Source organism: Pelodiscus sinensis, chromosome 27 (genome assembly GCF_052426305.1).
Source record: "Pelodiscus sinensis isolate ZL-2025 chromosome 27, ASM5242630v1, whole genome shotgun sequence".
In the NCBI taxonomy this organism is placed as follows: Eukaryota; Metazoa; Chordata; order Testudines; family Trionychidae; genus Pelodiscus; species Pelodiscus sinensis.
This window is the reverse complement of record NC_143078.1, coordinates 4,706,385-4,725,163: the sequence shown is the minus strand read 5'-3', so window position 1 is coordinate 4,725,163 and position 18,779 is coordinate 4,706,385. Positions and strand designations below refer to the sequence as shown.

Below are 18,779 nucleotides of genomic sequence, written 5' to 3'. Positions count from 1 at the left end.
AGTCGCATCTTTACACTTGGCTAGAGCTTTCCCAGAGAAACACCCACTAGGAACTCCCGGTGTTTAACACTCTCGCTAGCTGTGAACCCAGATTGTCAATGTCGAGTGACAATGGGAGCTATTGCAAATTGCCTTCTCCAAGTTGCAGTATAGGTTGAACCTCTCTAGTACGGCACTCTCTGGTCCAGCCACACCCGTGGTCTGGCATGATTTTAGTGAGCCAGATGTTCTCGCAGCCCAATAAAGTTTGTTTACAGCCACCCACCCTGGCTCTCACTGTTCTCTGCTGTGATTTAGCTCCAATTTACCCCTAAATGCAGGGGCAGCCCTAGACTAGCTGCCAGCAACTGGCACCCTAGGTGAATCATGCAATCGGCGCCCTCACCTCCAAACCCCTCAATGATATTATGCCACCATATGATGCCCATTTAACTTGGCACCCTAGGCGACCACCTAGTTCACCTATATGGACAGGCCACCCCTTCCTAAATGTCTTCTAAGAGCCCAGGAAGCAGTGGAAGGGTTGGTTATGCTACCAGACAATATTGACCTCCTGTGGTCCAGCAAATTCTCTGAGTCAGTACCGGTCAGGTCCCGGACTAGAGAGGTTCAGTCTGTAGCATGGATGCTCCTACCAAAGGTTAGGAAGACACAGCAGTGAGGCTTTTTCATGGCCCTGGCAGCAATTAACTCTCTGAAGAGTTGGCTAGAAATACAGTCTAGATCTATGCCTTATTTTCTTATTTTATTGTCCATGCTGGTCCCCCCATGAAACCCACTTACATTTCCCTAAGACAGCCCTCATCCCAGATAACACTCTGACAGCCAAAATAAATAACCACGAGTGACCCTCACAGTTACATCCCACCCCCCTCTCTTTTCCTTAGGCCACTTATTCATGCAGACAGGATTTTGCAAGCTTGTTCGCAGCTATCTGAGAAAGAGGTAGCGGGGCAAAGTACAGTATTGTGGCTATTGCTTCCGCAAGGACTGGGGGAGTGGGGTGGAGGAGGGGAAAATAAAACCCAGCTGTGAAAAGGCATTTCCTTGATAACAAACATAATTGCATGAATTATGTACTAAAATGCACTCAGATTGTCCCGGCCTGAGATATTGTTTATGCAACAAATGTACCGGATGAACCTTCTCTTTCCCCCTTCCTCTCCATATCTCTCTCCCACACATACACCAGCCAGTTTAGGATAAAGGGAAGAGAAAAACCAATGAGCAGGACTTTGGGCAAGTCCCTTCCTAGCAGTTGAGATGGCATATTTCCTTTTTAGGCAGGATGGTGAGGGAGTCCGAATAGTGGATAGGGTAGCAACACCCTGGTTCTATTTTTGAATATGCCACTGTGCCTGATTCACTGTGCTCTCTCAGGCAAGTCCCTTTCCTGCATCTTTGTGCCTCAGTTTTCACATCTGTAAAATGGGCATAATGCTTTCATCACTGGGGTGGGGATGGGGAGATGGGTTTAACTGATGAAAATGCTCTGAAATCACCAGGGGAGAGGTTCTACATGCAAGGCATCATGGCCTCCTGGCTAGGGCATTGGAGTAAGAGTCAGGAAACCTGGCTTGGTAATCCAGGCCCTGCTATGCACTGTCTGTGCAACTTTGGACAAGTTGCACTCATGTGCCTAGCGCTATAGGGCCTCTAGGCACTATTGTCATACAAATGAACACAGACATAGCTATCTCTGTGAATTGCAGCTCAGTGTTCGTCACAGGTGTGGTGTGTAACGGCACAGGGGCATCCTATGCTAAGGATAAAATCCTGACCCAAATGAAGCCAGTCACAAAATTCCCACTGACTTTAATGGAGCCAAGATGTCATCTTAAATCTCATTTGAGGGTCTATAGCAGAACCCCAGCTCTTGCTGTCACATATGAACTGCAAGCGGCTGCTCATCTCAGCTGGAAGCACAAGTCCTAACCAACCCAAAATAAAACTAGCAAAATTCACTGCTGCCCTAGAACACCAAGGTGGCAGAAACAAAACACCTTTTCTTTTCATGGCACTGTTATCCAACACCTATTATCTTGTAGAGAGCAGCTGGCAGCTTTAAACTTACTGCTGCAAAAGGGCTTCTAAATTATCCAGTATCACTAGGGAAGGGCCTGGGAAGAGAGGAAAGATGGCTTTACTCACCATGCAACCATTTAGCACAAAATCCAGTGTAGACCCTGCAGTGTTTCCTTATTGCCTTGACAAAGAAAAAGGAGACTCCCATCCCCCTTTTTTTAAAAAATCTTGGGTTATTTCATCCAAACCTGAGTAAAGGGCTCAGCTGCATTGAATAAAGCCACACCTCTATCTAGGGGCTTATCCCACTGTAGCATCTGAACCTCTCACAGTCATTAATCAATTATATCCATGCCATCCCAGTGTGAGATACAAATGTATAGATGGGAAACGGAGTCACAAGCAGATTAAGTGACTTGACCAAGGTCACATAGTAGGTCAGAGGCAAAGTGGAAAACTAGCTTCTTGCCTCCTGAGTCCCAACCTAGTATTCTATGTATGAAAAGACCTCTGATTGCCCTGTGGTACAGAGAGCTGCTCTGGAACTATAGGAGGAAAATGGAGTGAGTCCACGAGAGTAGAGCTCCCAGGATCAATGCAGGCAGTGGATGAATCCCACTTCTGAATTAAATGGGTCCCCAAACAAATCTAAATAAAAACCCCACCCCCAAAAGCTTTTAGGTATGCCAGCCAGCACAGCACTGTGGAATTTGTTATCCTGAATATTCCCCATGGCAGCTAGATGTATTTACACTGCAGCCCCAGTGCCATTACCTAGGTAAATGAGGAACTTGTACATTTGTTAAAATTAGGTTCTGAAATGCTGAATATCCCCAGCTGGCCAGCTCTTGAGTTCACTCAGCCAGCAGCACTGAAATAATTAAGAACATGAACCCACGTGCTTGGGTGAAAATCCCCATTTGAAAGGTGCTTGGTGGTTACGGGATACAGAGTTTTGTTTTCACAGGGCTGGGGACAGGTATTTTTTCAGCATGTGAAACTAAGCACCAAGCAGCATCAAAAGAAACAACCCCTTACACCGGCTCTCAAGGCTCTTGATCTTAATCCTTCCAGGGTAGGGAAAACTTAGCCCTGAATGTGGCGGAGGAAGATTAAAAGTGCACAACAGCACTGAAACCGGGCACGTCTTGCAGTTAGCTTGGGGACAGGTGACAGTCCTCCTCAGGCATTATATTCTAATTCTGCCACTAACCGGAGGGTCCCCACCCCACTCCACCCCAGCCTATGAAGCGTGTTTATCACCCTCTAAGCCAGAGGTGGAGAAACTACAGCCCAGGGGCCAGTTCCAGACCCTGGCTTGCCTGGATCTGGCTCCTGAGGCTCGGGGCAACCCCCAGCATTGGGGAGCTGGAAAACACCAGACACCTGCTCAGACACCACATCCCAAGCCCTCTTCACAGCAGCTCTCCCCCACAAACTGAACTCCCCCCTAGGCTCTGGTGTGTGAGGGGAATATGGGGTTTTGTTTTGTTTTTTTTTCTTTACTTTTCACTTTTGTGCAGCCCCAAACTGATTTTTCTGTGGGTCAGCAGCCCCCCACCCAATAAAGGTCCCCCATCCCTGTTCTAAGCACCCATTATTGGATGTTCCAGTAGCCTGCCAGATTCCTCACTATTGGTTTTAGTAGCCTCAGGACTCATGAGATCCGGTAGACCAGCTACTTGCTTCCCAAAAATCTAGCTGTCGCTTCAAATCCTGGGATTTCCACTGGGGAATGACGACTCTTTCTTTCTACAGTGCCACTTGTGTGCATGGCATCTGACAGACAGTAAGGGAGCTGTGAAGTGTTCAAAGCCCTCAACTTAACAGCCACACTAAATTGGTTATTTCAATACAGAACATCCCATACCACTGAAGAACCCTTCAGTGTGCGTCAAACCTGCCGGGCTGAAGAACACTCATAACCTTCAGTGGACATTTAGGCCATGGAGTGTAACCAACATGAGTAGAGTGACTTTGCCTCTCTGGGCCTCCATTTACCCTTCCGTTAAACTACCTCATTTGGGTGTCCGAAGCTTCATTAACATTTATGGAAAGCGCCGAGATGCTCAGATGCTGGAGAAACATAATGCACGGATATGAACAGGACAGATCCTTCCTAGACCGCTGCAGAAAGTGACAACTGGCAGAGGTAGAAACTCCTCAGGAGATCTCCTGGGGCTTCCCAGCCTCAACACCAACTCCTACCAGGGACTCAGGTGCTGACAGGTGAAGCCCTTCCAGACATCGTCACTTGTTCCCTTTGCGCTCAGGCTAAGAGAAGAGTGACGGATGGAGTGCCCCAGAGTCTAATGCATTGTTAGCATCTTCCCAAGGAAGCGGAGGAGCAGGAACACTTCCTGCCATGGAGAGCACATTAGCATCTCTCCTGCAGGACTTTGATGTAAATTTCTACCTGGGAAAGTGGAGTCTTCCCCCTCAGCTGCTCTGTTCCTCAGCCCTGCTTTTCAATTTCAGAGCACTGGCAGATCACTGATTAATTCAAGCTGGTTTAATAACCCTTCTGTTTAGATGAAACAAGCTGTCTTGTTTTCTTTATTTTTAACACTGACTCTGGTTTTTTCGCTAAGGGTTTTACTGTCATTTAAAAACGCCTTCCTCTCCAACCAAGCTGACAACAGGATGGAGAAAGCAGATGCTTAGGCCTGTGCATGCCAATGATAAGAGGTTATCAGGCAGAAGACAGGGAAGTAACCAAGGATGACTTGGATGGCATGACGTGGTTTTCAGGGGCCCAAAACTCTGCCCAGGGTAAAAGACTTGACCCATCTCTTGTTAATTATGGTAGCGTCTAGTAGGCCTATAGAGATCCACTATACAAACACATCATGAAAAACCAGCTCCAGACTCAGGAGAGTTTATGGACCAGATAGAGGGAGTGAGAGGAAACAACATGGAAAAGCAAATCAACTTGCCTAAGCACGGGTCTCCCGTCTCCTTAGCCAATGTTCTGGTCACTACAAGCCTATAGTGCTTCTACCATTCCTGCAAATATCTCTCATGCTGCACTTTCTGCACGAGAAAAGCTCTTCATCAAAACACGCACTGGCACTGCACTCCTCTCTTTAAAACTCACCCTTCCGCAGTGCTTGCCACGCAGAAGGAACTGGCTAGACAGTAGCATCTTATGACCATCGGTTATTCTCACTCTTCTGCGGTCTCCCCTCCACCTGCTTTTGGTTGGTTGTATCCACCTGTGCTCTCTCAACATGTGCATGGCACACAAGTGCTCTGGGGTAGGGATGGAGGTTTGGATGCCTCACACAACAGGCTTCCAACCCAGGCCTGGGGCCTTTTGGCCCTGCCACCAATACATACAACAACAACTTGACTCACTTGGGAAACGAGTTTTGAAGTCTCAGCTGTCTCCTGCCCCTTTCAGTTTGAAAGCAGCACTTGTCTGTAAAGCAACTGAATCATTTCCTTCCTACGTCCAGACCATGTTGGCCTAGAGCCAGCAGTGCCTGGAATACAATATATTCACCCAGGACTTGTGGGACCGTATTTCACAGGGAAACAGTAAAATCTGCCTAGTCCCCAAATGCCTAGAGCGGAAAATCATGCCAGTCTAGACGTAGCCACTACGTTTATCTCTGTGTCAGATAATTCTGTTCTCTACGATAATTTCAACCAATTTGTTTGGTAGCAAAAAAGTTAGGTTTACTGTCCCATAATTCCTAGGATCATGAGACTTGTGTCAAACAATCTGATCTGACTGATTGTTTTGGGTGAAAGAGAGACAAAAATAAATGTTTTAAAGCGAAATTTCTCCTATAAACCTCAGAATGTGAACTGAAGCTCTGAGGATGAGAACTCATGTAAAATAGAACCCCTCTTCCTGACTAATAGTAACGTGTTCTATACTTTGATACAAGCTGAGCCCTGCTTCCAATGACATCCATCAGAACAATGTCAAGTTCTCTGTGAGGTAGTTATAAGGTCCGTAACACTGTTAACCAAACAAACCACCACAGATCACAAAACAAGGAAATTAGCATGACATCCTATTCCCTAACAAAATGGCTGGATTAGATAACCTGGCAATGCATGTTTATAGAGGGGAGTTTGCAGAAAAAGCAACAGGAATTGTTAGGGATTAACACATTTATGACTCAGTGTTTGGCTTTTCTTCATGTTAAACTGTACATTGTTTGGAATATTTTTTTAAAGAGGGGGAGATAAGTATCCTCTGGCAAATCTGATACTGTTTGCCAATTGTCATTTGTAGCAGCTGTAAGTAGAAATTTAAGTACAAGAATTGCCTTCTAAAGGAAGCAAATCTCTTCTCCAAATCCCTGATGTGAGAATAGTCAGACACACAAGGAGAGTGCCTTTGTATTTCACTTTACGGGGCTGTTTGCATGCTCCCTATTGCAGGATGCTTACGAAGGCTAGAAGCTACAAAATTGGTTTCTTACCAGGGGATGCCAAAATTAGCCTTAAATCTCACAATGGGGCTCCTGGTTACTCAACACGTCAGCAAATCCAGCCCAAATGGCAGACGCTAAGTACAGCTGGGATATTTTGATAAACCATTTATTTATTTTTCTTGGAAAGTGACTGTCAAGACTGAAGCATTTTACAGGAAAGGCTTGGTTTCAACAAATGTATCTATTTAAAAAAAAAATCTGGGAAAACAGTTTGAAATTGTTCAAACATTTTATTCTGATATTTTCCAAATAAAAAATTTTGGTCTTCTAGCTTCCAACAACTTTTAATTTAGAAATTGAAGCCAATGAAAGTAAAAAAGAAAAAGTCAAAACTGAAATATTTTGCCATCAAAATGAAATGTTTTGACTGATTCCAACTTTTTTTAAAATTTGGATTTTTAGTTGACAGAAATTTTTAAGATTTTGACCTTTCAGACTGTTTTGAGATGGAAAATTATTCAAAATATCCACATTTTCCATGGTACAGGTCTAATGCTAGGAACCTGAACATCTGGCTCAGCGCTCATTCAACTGCTATATCTTAATTCTCCAGCCTCAATCCTAGATCATAAACTCTCTGGGCCAGCAACTGTCTGTGCTGTTTGTACAGAGACTAGAACAGTTGGACCCCAGTCCCTCCTTGGGGTGCCCACAGTTAGGGTTTGTTTTTACTGCTGGTACACATTTGCACATGCCTCCGTGCACAAAACAAAATGGATTCTGCACGTGGATGGAAAGGATTAGCAAGAACATTGTGCTTAATATGAAAGATCCTTCAAGGAACTTGATCTGCAGAAGGCAGATGTTCAGTACTTCTGAAAAATGGACCCTTTAGGAAACATAGGCCTTGAGCACCAGGAGTCAGACAGAGGCTCATATAAGCCACCCACCAGCTGCCGGAGGGTAACAACTTTCAGCTACTGCTGCCCTGGGGCCAAATGAGAAGTCAAATGGGAGCTTCATCTGCGAAAATCAATCCAATTCCCACCCAACTTTCTAGCACAGTTGCTTTCAGACAAGCTTCCTAGTGGCCTATGATCCCTTGAGCGGGTTTCATTTTTTAAACAAGTTACAAAACATGCTCCCAAGCCCCTTAAATAGCAGCTGCCTTTGTCTCTTTGGGAGGATTAGTTCTAGCACATCCCAGCCCGTGACAATCTGTGACCACCTGAAAGTCAGAAAATTTATTTGGTGGAACTGATGTACCAGAATTGCCCATGCCATGCAATTTCTATGCCTTGAAAAGCCCCATTACCCAAGACCTTGTATCAGACAAGCAAATACTGGTTCCAAATGCTTTCTTCAGCTGAGCTGAAAAAGGTGTTTGCAGACTCGCCGTCGCTGCGGTGTGAATTTAAAGCTTGCGCAGACTGCCCCTGCACAAGGACACCGCCTAGCCCCTGCCCCCCAAAGCTCTGGTGTCTCTCAGTACAAACAAAATACAGCATGGCACATTGGTTACAGACAAGCCCACCCTCTCTGCTGGAGTTAACCCAGCACTAGTGGTAAAAAGTTCCGCATTTAGAGACTGACAAATGGCTGATCAGAGAAAAATGCTGGAATGGAGCTTGGTACCACTGTGAAAGGATTACTGTTGATGCAAATTCCCTCCCCTTCGCCCAGCGCTACTCTCTTTCATAAAAGGATCCCAAAACGAATCACACCCTCACCTACCTGCCAAGTAGACAAACATTCAACCCATTCCATAGACAGGGAAATGGAGAAGTACCACTACGAGCCAGATTGTTAAGAGCGTTTAGGGTCAGGAGAGGGATATAAAATCACAGTGAATCTGTTAACCGGTTAAATACGAAGTTTAACTGATTAAGCATGGTTAATCCAGCAGGGGACCACTACAGCCCAGCCCCCCAGGGCGCCCCTTTGTGGGGGGTGCTAGTAATAGGAGCCAGTAGTCCTGAACAGCCACAAGGTAGTAGAGGGGAAAGAAACCCTAAGAACATCCCAGTGCCAGAGGACAAGGGCTTCACAGTCAGAAAATGGGTTTTAGATGGCCTGACTAATTCAGTGTCTCCCACCGCATTAGGGTTATAATCTGCATCTAAGGAAAACTAATAACTCTGATCATTTACATTCATGCACGATATGTGTGGGGGTGTGGTGTATTAAGAGTTATTGATATTTCCTCATGCAAAGATCCACCACCTGGGAAGAAGAGGGAAACCAGCCCTTTGGGCTTCTGTGGAAGGCCTTGGCTAAGAGAACATCAGCCATGGTGGGAAAAGAAGGAAGGCTGGTAAGAAATCTACCTCAAACAAACACTCGCTGAGAGCTACTTCAGTCAAGCAACGTAACACACCCAGAGAAGCAGGGATTGTGTAGCCTCTCAGGAGAAATTCAAATGCTACCCAGCTAATTAGCAGAGCACCCACAGACAGGTTGTGTGTTTCTATTGGTGGTGCACATTCACAAATGCCTTGGTGCATATAAAACTTTATTCTCTATCAAAGACTAAAGTTTTTTCCATGGATGAAAAAAAATTAGAGGAAACACTGGTGGTGAAAACCTCTTAGAATCATAGAAGCTTAGGGTTGGAAGAGACCGGAGGACATCATTGAGTCCAACTCCCTGCTAAAAGCAGGACCAACCCCAACTAAATCGCCCCAGCCAGGACTTCGTCAAGCCAAGACGTAAAAACCTCTTGGGACAGAGATTCCACCCCCTCCCTAGGGAACCCTTCCCAGTGCTTCCCCACCCTCCGAGGGAAATAGTTTTTCCTGGTCTCCAACCTACACCTCCCGCACTGCAACTTGAGACCATTGCTCCTCATTCTGCCATCCGTTACTACTGAGAACTGCCTGTCTCCATCCTCTTTGGAACTTCCCTTCAGGTAGTTGCAGGCTGCCTTCAAATGCTGGTCTGGATTGCGCCCCCAAATTGCCATGATAGTATCTTATTTATAGGACCCCTAAACTCTGCTCTTGTCTTCTCACAGACTTGTATGGATTTAACTCATACAGCTCTTGTTAAACAGGTACAAGTCTGTGTATGGGTCATGCCTCTCCTCCATCTTTCTCTAACCAGCTTGCAGTTAGATACCAACATCCTATAGGACTCCTACCATGGGAGCCAAAAGACCTAAGCCACAGAGCTGCCACCTTCCTCCTCCTGCCTAGCTCACCTATGGCTGCATGGTGTCCCCAAGACAAGGGCAGCTACTGCAATGCGTATCATGCAAAGTCCTGATGATGGCACAAGTGAGTCTACCTAGATCCAAAACTACAACTCCTCACACCCCTGAAGGAATCTCCTACACTCATTTGTTCCTCACATCTGGAGAGCACATAGGTAACTCGATCCAAGTGGAGTTGGGGCCTGACGGCAGCTTTGGGAACATATCAAAGTGGAGCCTCCGTCTTGAAAGTCTTCTCATGTAGAAGAGCAAGTGAGTAATCTGTGACACTCCGCCCAAGAGGCTTCCTGTTTTCTCCAGAATTACTGGACTTCCTGACACAAGGTAAAGGGCAGTCAGAGCTCTGTAGCTTGACGCTGATCAGTAGCTGCCGCTGAGTGAGTTAAAATGGTTGTTTCCAAATGGTGGTAATTGCCGGTCAGGAGCTGAAAACTGTAATAAGCTGTTTCCTTTAGCTCTCTGTGATGCATATGGAGAGTGGCCTCCTCCTGAACCATTAACCTGTCTCCCTCTAAGCTCCACGCTGGGAAAACGAAGGCTAAAAAGACCTTCCTCAAGCGGCATGGCGTTTAGATGTGAATCTACAGACAAGTGTGTTTTACACTTCCTCTTCTATGCAGATCCTCAGAGGACAGGAGGCTGTTGCAGCTGCAGCTACAGGACCCGATTCTTGAGTTCCATCTGTAACAGCTCATGGGTTTGTCTCCGCAAGTCTCCGGTTCAGTCCTTGGTGTCTGTCATGCTAGCACCCCTCTTGGATCCATTTGGACCTTGTCAATAGCACTTTTGCGTCACCTCAAAGGGTCAAAGGCTGGACTTGCTCACTATCCTGCTGCCCAGGGCAATGTTCCCTCTAGTTTTTCCATCCATGGGCAGAATAAATTTTGTTATGTGCACCAAGACACGTGCAGATGTGCACCACCAGTAGACACATGTTGCCAGCTCTGGAAACTCTGCTAATCAGTGGAGCAGCACCGGAATCTCTTCTGGGTAGCTGCCCAACAGTTATGGGAAACAGTGGCCCAGGGTGCTCAGAAGACAAGCACTGGCTTGCTAACAGAACATTGCGCTCACAAGCCCAAGACACACATGCCGGCCCCTATGAGCATTGGACGAGATGTGCTGGCTTGTAAACAGTAAGCTGCTTAGAGAACCTAGATGCCTGGCATTGAGTCTGTAATTGTACAAACGTATCTGCGTGGAAAGGGTGTGTGTGTGTGGAAATCACAAAATTACAGACTTGCCCACAACCAAACACTGAAAGTTTTGCGAAGTCGAACCCTTAGGCCTAGTTTGCACTACAGTAAGGTTTGCTGGTATAGCTGTAATGGCCTATGTTGGCACATGAGAGTTTTTTGAGGCATCGCTAACATCAATTCCCTGAACAAAATGAGCTACGCTGACAAAAAATGCTGGTATAATTGTATCAACACTAGCACGCCTGTTGGTATAGCAATGTCATAAAAAACCACACCCCAGCGGCCTTTACTGTACCGTCACATGCTCACGTGGAGAGCCTCATTGAGCCGGCTGGGAGACAGCTGTCAAGTTCTGGCTGGCTCCCACCTCTCCAGCAAAACAGCAGCACTCCAGGTCCGAGCAAATGTTTCTTTAACACTCCCTACCAGGGGGAGGGGGTGCACAATCCCACCAGGCAGTGAGGAAGGAGACTTTCCTTTCCTGTTTAGCTTTCGGTGCTGAAACAAATGTTGTCTTGCCCCTTCTACTTATCCCCCCTCTTCCCTTAGAGGCGCAGTGTGTGAGCCTCAGGCTGGAGCGACTCCTCCCTCCCCCTCTGCAGCTCAGTTCCAGGGCATCTGGTGGCTTCATTAACGAGCGAAAAGAAAGCAGCAGCAGCGGCAGGAGGACGACGAGGTGAGAGGTCAACGTAATATTTACCCAGACGTCACCTTTCACTTTTGCACGGCGGGGAAGTCACTGCAAAGCAAGGGCAGGGCTGGAAGACGCGTCCCAGTCCTGTTGGGGAGGCTGTGCTCTTACAAACACACCAGAACCACTTCCAGCCTTGCTCCCCCCTAGGCAAGGGAGGCCCCGGGAACTTCGGGAAGCAATTCCAAAACTCTGGTCCATGAATCAGTATGGTGCCTTCAGACGGTTAGGGACCCGCCTGTCCTACCCTCCCTGCTGCCACTTCTCTGACTCCAACCCTGCTGGTCCAGAACATACCTTCATTTTAGAGCGGCTTGGAATTCGGGGCTGAAACCTAGGAGACTGCGAGGTGAACAAGAGGCTGCTCCCCAAATGGTCCTCTCCACAGTGCAACATTTTTAAGGCCACACCATGTGTGAAAGCAACAATTCAATACGAGCGGGTAAAACTGAGATATGCCCAGGTAGGAGTTTTAATGTCCAAGAAGAGAGACCTCATTTGGTGACTGAGCGATGTGTTTGTATAGCAAGCTCTCCTAGGAAACGTCTAAGGCCATGTGCTTGTGCCCTAGAACAGGATTCCTCCTGAGTTCTAGGCCTGTGCCTCAGTTTCCAGGTCTGTAAATCAGAGAATGTACTGATCTCCTACAGCTGTGGAGGAAAAGCTTAATATATGTAAAGCACAGCAATACTCAGGGCTGGCTTTACCATGAGGCAAACTGAGGCGGCCGCCACAGGTGCCAGACTGTAAGGGGGCGCCACTAGGACCCAGAGAATTGAGACCTTTCCAAATTTTGGCCCAAGCAAGGGGCCATGGGGATGTCATTTGAGCTCCCTGCCTCAGGTGCCAAAATGTTGTGGGCCGGCCCTGGTAATACTGGGCAAAAGGGATGCCAGAAATGATTAACAGTGTCTAAGGCAACTCATCGTGTTAGCATTGTCCTCCAAGGGGCCACACTCAGAGTCCCACCACCGAACCTTTCCATGCCTTGCGCACCCAGGGAGCGCTCTGTCCAAATCAAGATGCCCACCCTCTAGCACTGCTTTTCATGCAACAGCCACTTGGAACTTCACAGAGACAGTGGGTTAGAACTCACATTCCAAAGCCGCCAGAATTATCTTGTCATGTTGAGGAAAACCTCCATTAGCTCTTTAGCACTGAAGGCCCCATGACACGTAACTGAATTATGCCAATTTCATCCGGTTCAACAAGGGGGATACACATGCTGGGACAAAACAAATGGCCTTGGCTATTCTTGCACAGACTGAACGCTGCTCCCTAGATTCCAGCTACAACAAAATAGGCATTTTCACATCAGTGGCCTTTAACCTCTGTAGATTGCTGGCACTTTGCAGACAAGGAGCCCACCTTGTTTGGTTTCCCGTTGCAGCAAAACAGCACACATCTGCATTGGGCAGGATGGAGGGCTTGGCTGATAGTGATCCGGGCTGAGCCCTATCACTCTTCTTTTTAAGATGATCTGGATTTTTTTTTTATCCGTATAATGTGACTCTGATGCCTTTTATCTCCTGCTTTGAATGTAATTTTAGCCCAGGCAAAGCAGGATTAAACTTTCATAACATGATGCATTTATCTTGCTTTTCATCCCTTCTCCCTCCCCACCCCCTTTCTATTTCACCCAACGAGAAGCTGAGATTACACCGAGAAATGCGAGAAAGGATATAGCAGATCGGAACAAGGGAGACCACCTTTTTCCTCAGCACTCCATCTCTGCTACATGCCATCCCACAGAGTGGCCAGAAACACCTTTTAGCCAGCAAAGTGAGGCAAACAATATTTTTCAACCTCACTGAAACACACGGTCGGATTATAACTCAGAGACAAGACCCAGCAGAGAACATGCAGCAGAAGATTAGATTAGAGAGATGCATCACTGACATATGTTATGCATGCTTATTTTATCTTCCTTCCTTTATTTATTAATTAAATCTCGCCAGAGCAATTTTACCACCACCTGAGAACATTTTTTTCCCCATCTGCAGCCAGGCCACAGCAGGTGTTGCAGAAAGAGTTCCTCTTTCATGGATTAAAAAGGGATGTGGGGTTGGGTGAGTGTATATGGGGGGGGGGGGGGCAGGGCATTAGCTATAGCCATTCTGACTTATCGGGGAATCTTTGCAAAGCACTGAAGTCTTCCTACCTCCCCCAGAAATGCTGATTCCAGTAACAGGTAGGTTTCAGGGAAATTATGGGTCCAATTCGCAGTGCTGCTTCTCTGAACGTCTCCTTCCAGTGGCACTCAAGGCGATGAGATGGCCAGTTTTAGTTCATTCCCAAGTTAGAAGTGGTGACAGTTTCCTGCTCTTTTATTTCTTCCCCCCCATGAAAGCAGCTGTTGAGTACACTTCAGCCTGATCTGCGTCCGCCCCCTCTAGTGGAGTGAGATGGTATTTCAGGTAGCCCACTATCCATCCTCATTCCATCTTCCAGCAATAATTGTACCCTATTCCCACTAAGACTCACAGCCGGGCCTGCCCAATGCATTATGTTTCCGAGCTCACAAATGGTTACTGCTCTCAAATGGTCCTAGTCTCTTAGGCCAAAGGCGGCTCTCAATGATGGATCCTGGTGTAGGGGAAGAGAAAGGATAAGAAAGAAAGAGTGGAATAGCGGACAGGTGGAGTGCAACTAAAACTGAAAAATCTATTGTCAAAGTTTAGTTGTGAAAAAAATCCCTGTGCAAAGCAAAAGCTGGGTGGCTCTGAGGCAGGTTTTTAAACTCAGAAGCCTGGATTTGAGAAAAAGGTGAAAGGCACAAGCGACATGAGTTTGATGTGCTCAGTTTAGCTTTCTCCCATAGATCTACTTTCTTAACGAATCTGATTCCCAATTCTGGCACAGAACTGGGTGGCATTAGCATGAAGCAATAGCCTTGTGACTGTTTGGGGCATCCCTGCTGCACGCCCTTCTCTTCAAAACACCCCAATAAATAGCTACAGAGAAAGAATCTGAATGTAGCATTTTAGAATCTGAATGTAACCCCCCCCCCCCTCAGGCCAATATACTGCCTGGATTATTTTTTGTTGTTGTTCCCAATTTCTCTTCTTTATCCTTGAAGCTTTGTTCCCATCACTCTTCACAAAGAATGTTCCACAGCCTCAGCCCAAAATGTCCGTTAGTCTTGCAGAGAGCTGAGCTTAGATCTTTTGGGGAGTAGAAAAGGGGGCATAAGAGGGAAGGTACATGGATCCAAGGAGTAAGTGGACATACTCCAGGCATACGTGGGATACTCTTGGCCATAACTATATAGGCACCAAGAATTCAGTCATCAAGATTATAGGCAAACCCCAGGGAAAACTTGGTAGTACCTCTACCTCTGCCCGCTCCCCGCCACTTCCGTTCTTGTCCTGTTCTTTGTTGTCCTCCCAGCCTCTTAGCCAAGCTGGTTAAGAGATTAACACTCTAAAACCCACATTTACGTTAATTAGCCATGAAATCTTTGTAACTAAGTGAAAAAATGTTTCCCTTGAGGGATTTTTGTCCATTCATCACTGTTTGAATTGCAGGGGAGAGAGAAAGATTGGGGGGGAGGGAGGGAAAAAAAATTTGAAAACTCAGATCTAAGGACTTAATAGCAGAATGCCCACAGCGGAAGCAGACTACCATGGTAAAATGCAAGCACCTCAAAGAGACACCCACTTTTTCCACTGGCTGGCCAAAGGGATGGTTTGGAATGATTTCTAGTTAACTGACTGTAACACAACACTCCGGTCTCTTTATGGTTTGGGTAGCTTGGCTAGCAGTCCCTGGCTCTCTCATTGGTAGTGACAGACAGAAGTACATTGTGCCCCCCAGGCGATGTGTACAGACAGCTGTGTGCAACTCCACCAGGAGACAGCTGGGTAAAGAGGGAAACAGCCATCAGGCCCCTCACGCCGGATTTTTAATGATTATTTTACTAAAGGGAAACATTTGAGAAAGGCTGGGTGAGGGAAGCAGCAGGGAGAAAAATCTTGCCACAACTTAGACCCATAAATATTTCACATCACTGGCATAAGACTGATTATACTGCTGCCGGCTCCTTTCTTGTGTATTTTAAACATCTCCCCACCTTCCACTTTCTCCATTTGTGTGTTTCTTTTAACATGCCCATGAAATAAAGATTAGCTGAGTAATCAGGAGTGTTTAGAGATGTGAAAGGGCCGTCACAGGCTTATCTCTCAATCCCCCCAGCCCTTAAGAATGACAGAGAGAGGAAGGAAACAAATTTCTCATCAGCCAAAAAACACCCCTGAAGACTGGAATGGAAAGGAGGGGAAGGGGATGGATGGACGGACACCTTGCTGCTGCTCATGGAAAGGGATCGCTACAACAAGTACGAGGAGGAAGGGATGTTCTCCACCGCTACCCCATTGCATGTTTGTTGTTTGAGCTATACCGGGCCAATTAAAGCGATTTGATTAGCGCAACATTTGGACTGAAGCATGGGTGTGGATATGGGTATTTCTGGCCAGTGGTGGATTTTACCTTTTCTCTGCTAAACCAGGCATCCCTGGACAAAGGTACTTCAAAAAGCAACCTTTGGCATGCATCGTGTGGGCATCCAAGAGAAGGCTGGGTATCTCCCTTAGAATCTTGGGCACATACCCTGAAGCATCCAGCTAGACTCTCTCAAGCAGCACGCAGGCTCAGTGAAGAGAATTCTATCACCTGTTACAATCCACCCAAGCCGTTGGGTCATACCCTCAAGGCTTGCTCCAGGCTTCAACTGTACACAGCCAGTCCTGGAGCGTGGAGGGACCAGTCAATCGCAGCTCGCACGCAGAACAAGAGACTCACATGGACCACAGTATCTACCCCACAAACGGCTCCCCATCTCCTTTCCACAGAGCTGCTTTGCAAGACAGCTTGTCACACACGCATGCAATTTGCTGGGGAGAGTGCAAGAGCACAGGACAGTTGGAGTCACCTCTTCTCCGTTGTCCCACCCCCAGGCATCTAGCGGTCACAACTGGTTTGCTTTCCCTTCTCCTGGCCACTCACTCCATTCAGGGGAGAGTAGATTGTTCTGCTGAGGAGCAGGGGGGAATGGAGGGTTAAATGGGAAGAAAAGCACATCGTGTGATGAAAAGAAGCTATTTCTATCATGTTTGTGGTTTTGTGCAGCTTCTCAACAGCATCTGTTACCTGTTCCCACTGCACAACTTGTTATAAGCCGGGGGAAACTCCACAAATAATTACAGCAAATAAAGATATAAAGGCAATGAAGAGTAAACTGAGTTACTTTATCTTTGCAATGAGCCCAGCAGAGATGGCGAGGAGAGCGGAGTGAAGTGCCTGTATTTTGCCACCCGAGCCATTTCACAGAAGAAATTGTACATTTTAGTTTCTCTTTAGCTGAACCGTTTTTCCAAAATCAAAGCTATTTCGTTCAGCTCCCTGAACTATCGCATTGCACTCAGAGTGAGTGGGAAATTGGCCAAAGGCAGCAGCAGAGTTAAATTATTTTTATAAGAGGGTTAATATCTGTGTTGAGGGGTGGGGGTAGAGAAGAACTTCTGCTCTGAAGAGGGCACAGATTCTTTGAGGCAGCAGCCTTTCAGCTGCAGAAATAGGGCATTTGACTTAACTTTCAGAGGCAGCAAACCAATGGACTGTCCAGCAAAGGAGAGCCCAACCTGTCTCCCACAACTCGGCTATGATGTCAAACAGCACCAGAATGTCAAGAGCCAGGCACATAATGGGAACCCCTCTTGGAAATGGGGTTGTATAGCATTGCTCCCTGCTAACACCTCTCTTATTTCAACTACCCACCACACACTTCCTAACCCCTTTCCACCATGCTAGCTTGGGACACTGCTACAGAATTAGTCACTGGACCTTCGCTGTCCCCAGCCCCACAAAATACCAACATTGCTGGCCCAGGAGAAAGGCAAGTATTGGCCTATTGCAGATCTCAGTGGAGGCCCAAAGAAGAGACGAAGATGCACATAGATGTCCTGCTTCCCTTGTGGTGAAACACAAAATCATAGAATCCCAGGGTTGGCAGAGACCTCAAGAAGCATCCAGTCCAGCCCCCTGCCCAAAGCAGGACCAATCCCAACTCAATCAGCCCAGCCAGGGCTTGTCAAGCCGGGATGTAAAATCCTCTAGGGATGGTCCAAACAGTGTTGGATTTTCCCGGCACTGAGAGACACACAGGGTTTCTCTGGAGAAAGGGCAGGCTGATTTCCCTCTAGCCCCCTGCCCACCCGGCTTCAGCCAGAGATGTGGCAGCAGCTGGGAGTTTTCCTGGGACTAGCTGCGGGCATTCACCAGCGCTTCGAGTAACGGCCTGTGTGTCAGTGGGCAACTTTTTTGTCTGCTGGTCTCCGCCTCTAGCCCCTCGCTCCGGACGGCAAAGGGAGCCGCTGCGATTCACGGAGGAATAAAAACACACGGGGCGGGAGAGCTAAACCAATTGGGGGGGAAACACACAGGCACAAGGAAGAGCCTGGGCAGGAGCGGGGACCAAAGGGCTCTCCGGGGGCATCTCGGGGTCCAATTCCGGGGGAAGGCAGCTGGCGGGACCCCCCCACAAGGCGAAGCTGTCACCCCTCCCGCGGAGCCCCGGGCCCAAACGCGGGGGGCTGGGGTCCCCCACAGGGGGAGGAATCTCCAGTCCCACCCCGCGTGGGGGGTATCCCGCACCCCGGAGAGACGCGCCCCCCAGAACCGCGCGCAGCAAAAAGAGGGGCGCGGGCACCGGCCCCGCTACTTACCCCCCGGAGCTGCGCCGCCGGCCGTCTCCTCGGGGGGCGGACCGCTGCCCCCTCCGCCGCCTCGGCACTAGGGAGCGGGGCTCCGCGCGGCGCCCGGGCATCCCCCGCCGGCCGCTCCGTATTCCTGCCGGCTCCCCCGCGGCGTCAGGCAGCGGCTGGCTCCGACCTGCCCGCTGCCCACCTGGCCCCCTGCTGGGACATGAGCCGCCCCGGGCCCGCCTGCCCCCCCCAGGCCCCGCCGGCGGGAGCTGCCTCCGCGCTGCCTCCCCGCCGAATTTCCCAGGGACTGTGGGCGCCTGCCTGGCACGGGAAGCGCATCCCCCCCAGCAGCAGCCGGCTGGCTGCTAGAGCCGGCCTCCCCGCATCACCATGCAGCTCATTAACATACCGGCACCGGCCTTAACCCTTCCCCGCCCGCCCTTCGGAGCCGGGCTCGTGTAGACGCGCCGCGGCGAACCCCCACCCTGCCCAGGCCTCCCGCGGGCAAAGAGCATGTCCCCCCCCCCACCAGAAACACGGACAGAGCCTCCCCTGCCGCCA

General features: G+C 48.2%; 1 protein-coding gene across 3 annotated transcripts in view; it reads right to left on the bottom strand.

Annotated features, from left to right (window-relative positions):
* Positions 1 to 18,524, bottom strand: part of PLXNA2 (plexin A2) — a 324,357-nt gene extending 305,833 nt beyond the window's left edge. The window contains exon 1 of one of the 3 annotated variants that reach the window (XM_075909971.2): positions 18,240 to 18,524. Coding sequence is in view for 1 of the 3 variants with exons in the window: in XM_075909970.2 (XP_075766085.2) it covers positions 2,152 to 2,233 (82 nt within the window). In the remaining 2 variants the exon portion in view is untranslated. Of the gene's footprint in view, positions 1 to 2,151; positions 2,814 to 13,678; positions 14,392 to 18,239 lie in introns of those variants that run through there. The other 2 variants (XM_075909972.2, XM_075909970.2) reach the window with 2 other exon arrangements.
* Between the last annotated feature and the right edge of the window lie 255 nt (positions 18,525 to 18,779).